Below are 5,144 nucleotides of genomic sequence, written 5' to 3' on the forward strand. Positions count from 1 at the left end.
TTAGATGCATCGGTTTGGGTTCTCTCTGGGGTTTCGATCTCATGTGAGTTCGTGTAGGACCCTAGAGGGCTTGTTGACCTTCGTGGCCTTGTCGCCTTTATGGCCTTGTCGTTTTTGTGCCGTTGTTGCCCTTGTGGGGCCTTGGAGCCTTTGTGGCCTTGTAGCCGTGTGAGCCGCGTTGTAGCTTTATGGCCTTGTACTTGAGAGCCTTCGGTGTTGTGGAGTTTGCCTCAAGTTTGATACTTGGGTGTTTGCTCCAAGTTTGTACGAGTTCGGTGACCACCCTCAAGGGTCCCTTAGTGGATCGAGGCTTTCCCTTTGGTGGGAAAGGCTCGAGGAGAATACGGTGGCCCTAGCGGCTTATTGGAGTGCCTCGTGCCTCCACACCGCTCCAACGGAGAGTAGCACCCGCAAGGGTGTGAACTTCGGGATACATCGTCATCTCCTCGTGCACCGATTACTTCTCTACCCGAGCTCCTTTACCTATGTGCTTTACATTGTGATAGCCTTCGTGCTTGATGTTCTATATCTAGTTTGCTATCACCTTTTTTGCTTATCATACTTAGCATACATTAACAAGTAAACCGAAGGAAAGATATCAGTTAAAAAAAATAAAAATATCAATATGCTGCGTTGACTAATATAAGTGAACGATTGAGTGAGCGTGCGCCTTCGACCGCACGACGGAGCTCGCCAGTCGCGCCATGGCCACCTCTCCCTCGCCGCGCCTCGAAGAACTCGCCCCCGCCTTAGCTTCCCGTCGCAGAGCTCGCCCAGCAGTAGTTAACTGCCCAATCCCGCCACAGCTGAACTCGTTGTTCTGGTCAAATTTTGCTCCAGCGAGCGCGCTGGGAGTAGCATCGACCAGACCTCCTCCATCAACCCCAATTTAATCTTAATTTGGTGCATGTATGATGATGGATTTCTCAAAGGATGCGGCAGCGCTCTTCATCGAGTTGGAAAGTAGCAGCTCGGGGAAAAATTGTGGAAACGACCAAGGCAATGAGCTGCCAGCGCCGTCCGCAGCTCGCGGCGCAACCGCTGCAGTTCGGCCATGGCGCGCACCAGATTGGGCCAACGTCGCTCCGGCCTCATGCCGCCCTCCACCCCCTCCCCCCACTTTGGCCTCCGTCGCTCCGGCCTACTCACCCACCGGCATGGGCGAGCACGGGATGGGGCGGCGCTGGTGTGCTCGTAGATGGCGGCACGGGTGACCATGGGTCCATGGCCATGGGCCGGCGCAGACGAGCTCCACGACGGGGCGGCGCGGGCGGGTTCCATGAGGGGCGACGAGGGCCAGATTGTTCGTGGCGCGGTTGGGCGAGCTCCGGCCAGGGGCCACCACCGGAGGGCGCAGGCGAGCGCGGGTACGGCCATGGCAGGGCCGAGCGAGCTCCACGATGGGGCAGCACGGGCACGTGCAGGGACCGGCGGATGGGAGCGGGAGGGGGCGGCGCTGACGGGCTTCGGCCTGGGGCGGCGTTGACGAGCTTCGGCCTGGGTGGCTCGGGCGAGCTCCAGCCGGCGGCGTGGAGAGCCATCTCCCCGTATACTGAGAAGGAGATAAGGAAAGAGATGGAACTGACAATAGGCCCCGTGATAACTTGCAAAAAAACCCAGAATTTAGTATCTGTTCACTGATGGTCTAGGCCGTTTATTGACTGCCACGTCAGCCTGACAGCGGGCTCCATCGGTCAGTTTCGGGGTTAGACGAGTGTCTTAGATAAATCAGTGCTTCTTGTAACGTGTTAACCGTAGAGTGGTGGTTTTTTGGAAAAAAATCGTAAAGTGGTGGTTTTTTGAAAAAAAAATCGTAAAGTGGTGGCAACGACGAAAAGCAACTATTGCAACAAAGTTGCGAGGATGACTCGGCCGGCATGAGCGGGAGAATGACTGACTCGACCGACGTGGGGTGTTTCAGAAAGCAATGCTAGCTATGCTAGAGTCACCAAATGTGGGGCGATGATACTTACAACTACGCTCGCCACTGGGATGGCTTGATCGGCAACATTGTTGCTACGACCGACCAGGGCTAAACCTTGTGAACTACATCATGGGTGCGGCCAACGACCTAGAGTTGCTCGTATCATTTTTTTCTGGTGCATTAGGAGTTGTTGCTGCAACTGTTGTGAAGCCTACCATCGTTGTGAATTAATTGTTTTCGTTGCACATGAAAGTTGCTTTTCCACACACCAAAATTGTTTTGCTGCACAACAAAGTTGCTCTGTCGCGAATCAAAGTTACTTGTTAAAAAATTTCATCGAAACATATGAAAACGTGGTCTAGTTTCGAAGCTCTCGTCGTGGGGATTCTAGAAGTGAAAACGGATTGTAATTTCGTCGCACGATTTAGAAGTTACAATTTTTTCAAAAAAGAAACATGTTATCAGCTAGCCTACTGTAGTATTTCTTTAACTGGACGTATGGTTTAACAGCTATCATGTAGTGCGTCCGCCCGGAACTTCGGTTTGGCACGTGTCCGCTCGAAAGAATTCAGGTAATAATAAAACACACTACATGCGAGGACTTGCCTTGTATATCTTTAACATCTCAATAGGCAGGCGCATGCGCATCGTCACCAACATGCATGTCGCACTCCATCCAAACATTTGAGGAAAGTAAACTTATCATACAAGTTACAGGTTGATATATAATGGTTTGTTCACAAAAGTAAATTGATCTCCACCAGTAGAAGCTGTCATCAGTTCGACACAAACGATCAAATTAGTTGATGGACTCACTCTCATGCAACTCTGCTCACTCGAGGGTTTGGCGCAGTGGAGGGATGCTCTGCTCGTTTCTGAAGTAGTCGTTCGGATCCACGGCCGCCTTCACCGCCGCGAGCCTACGGTAGTTGCCCATGAAGTAGCGCTCGCCCCAAACCTGGCCGCTTTCGAACGAGCTGACGTCGTTCTCGCTCCCCACCGTGTTCTGGCCGATGTCCAGGTCCCGGAAGTTGACGTATGCCTGCCTCGGGTTCTGGCTGACGTAGCTCCCCATGAAGTCGTAGAAGCTGGCCAGCCAGCTCGTCGGAGCCTTGCCGCCGTCACCCTGCCAGAAGGTGATGTACTGGATTACGTAGAGCACGCCCTTCCGGTGAGGGTAGGGCGTGGCGGCGGCGGATACGGTGCGCATGAACCCGCCGTGGGGCTCCAGCATGATGTACCCGGCGCCGTCCTTCTTGAACCAGGCGAAGATGTTCTTCCAGGAGCAGCTGGCGATGGGGCGCTGGACGTAGTCGGATTTGATTTTGGTGTAGTAGCTCAGGCTGCTGCCCCTGGCCAGGAGCACCTCCTCGAGTGTGCCGGTCTTTGCCAGGCTGCCGTAGGACAAGGCCACGGACTCGAGCCAGGTCATCGACCGGCAGTCGGCGCTCGTCATGTTGAGCTCCGGGAACAGGCGGTCCATCATCGGCACCAGCGAGCTGCACGTGCCAAGGTACACGGCCAGGAAAACGGCTTGCTGCCCTTGCACTTTCGCCCTTATGGTTAGGTCATTGGGGAGTGATGGCCCGATATATTGCCATTTGGTGAGGAGTTCTATGGCGCCTTCCTCGAGCGTCTTTGGGATACTGAACACGGCCACCTGTGGTGGGACGCGCACGAGCTGGATCTTCCATGAGAGCACGATGCCGAAGTTCCCGCCACCGCCGCCTCGGATGGCCCAGAAGAGGTCCTCCCCCATGCGGGCCCTGTCGAGGAGTTCGCCGTTGGCGGTTACCACCGTGGCGTCGACGATCTTGTCGACGGAGAGGCCATACTTGCGCATCAGCATGCCGATGCCCCCACCGCTGAAGTGGCCGCCCACTCCGATGCTCGGGCACTCCCCGGCCGGGAACGCGACCTGGGAGTTGTTCTTCGCGATGTGGTAGTACAGCTCCCCTATTGTCGCGCCGGAGTCGACCCAAGCCGTGGAGTCCCCCTGGTTGACGCTTATGGAGCGGAGGTTGCTGAGGTCGACAACTCCAAACACCTCGGGCTGGCACGACCGGTACGACAGGCCCTCGTAGTCGTGGCCGCCGCTGCGCACGCGGAGGCGCACGCCATGCCAGCGGCCGCAGAACACGGCGGCCTGGACGTGCCATGAGTTTGTCGGCGTCACGATGCAGACCGGCCTCACCGTGGTGTTGGTGAAGAACTTGGGGTTCTTGATTGAGGAGGCCAGCACGTCGGTGAAGTTGGACGAGCTCTGCCCGTAGACGAGCTCACTTGGTATCATCTCTGTTAGGCATTGGTGGAACTCATCAGAGTAAGCTAGGGAAGGAACCGAGATCAGGTGGAAGGAGAAGCAGCTCACAAGGAGCGCAAGTGCTAAGCGGTTTAGCAAAGACATTTTTTGCTTGTCGCGGCGAGAGAGTTGTACTTGAACAACCTGGCGAAACCTCACATATATAGGAGTACTAGTCCTTGCTGGTTGATCTTTGATCTGCTCATGATGTGAACTCTCCGTTGCAGTCATTAGCCGACCCTATCTAGATGCAATGTCACGGTCAATCATTCCACTCCCAACTTGTCATTTTCCTTACAGTATCTGTGGATGTTCTACAATCGGAGATTTATGTCCAAAGCTAGCTCTTTTGTGTAGAAAAAAATAGATCTGAGGAAAAATATTGTTCAAATTGTGCTGATTCTAATTTTTGGGAGTGGGTTTTGTTGGGGTGCGAAGGGCTCCTTTATTTATTTCAAAAAAGTGCACAAAGACACATATAGACAAGTTGAAATTGTGTCGATTAACAGTTTTCACTCTCTATCTGACCTTGAGGGGCCATCTGTCATTGACTTTAATTGTTCTACTACCTTTTTTTTATCGTGTATTACAAGCGTTGTTCTCACTCAAATGATGAGGCACGTTAACTAACGACTGACGAAGACATTTGTTATCATGTGTTGGCGATCTGATGTTTCATTGTACTTCACGAAACAATCAACATCGAAAAGTATAGCAAGTTGTACGTACTGTTTTTTTCGAAAAGTTGAAGTTGGACGTACTAGAAGTCCTGGAATGGTAGACGTAGAAGCCAGGATAATCCTTTCGGATCAATCATAGAAAGAAAGAAACCAGAGAGCAGAAATCTAGCGCAAGGAATTGATCGGATGATGCTCTCACGCCAAGCAACAGACAAATTCATGTCTGTTAAGCTGATTT

General features: G+C 53.1%; 1 protein-coding gene across 1 annotated transcript; it reads right to left on the reverse strand.

Moving 5' to 3' along the window:
• Positions 1–2,607: 2,607 nt before the first annotated feature.
• Positions 2,608–4,338, reverse strand: LOC124683634 (berberine bridge enzyme-like Cyn d 4). The gene has a single exon (XM_047218115.1). The coding sequence runs from the start codon at positions 4,329–4,331 to the stop codon at positions 2,757–2,759; it is 1,575 nt and encodes a 524-aa protein (XP_047074071.1). The 5' UTR covers positions 4,332–4,338; the 3' UTR covers positions 2,608–2,756.
• Positions 4,339–5,144: the final 806 nt, after the last annotated feature.

Source organism: Lolium rigidum, chromosome 1 (genome assembly GCF_022539505.1).
Source record: "Lolium rigidum isolate FL_2022 chromosome 1, APGP_CSIRO_Lrig_0.1, whole genome shotgun sequence".
NCBI lineage: Eukaryota > Viridiplantae > Streptophyta > Magnoliopsida > Poales > Poaceae > Lolium > Lolium rigidum.

Bases quoted from the DNA above. Each gene is read 5' to 3' on its own strand.
- LOC124683634 (XM_047218115.1), bottom strand. From the start codon at position 4,331: ATGTCTTTGCTAAACCGCTTAGCACTTGCGCTCCTTGTGAGCTGCTTC.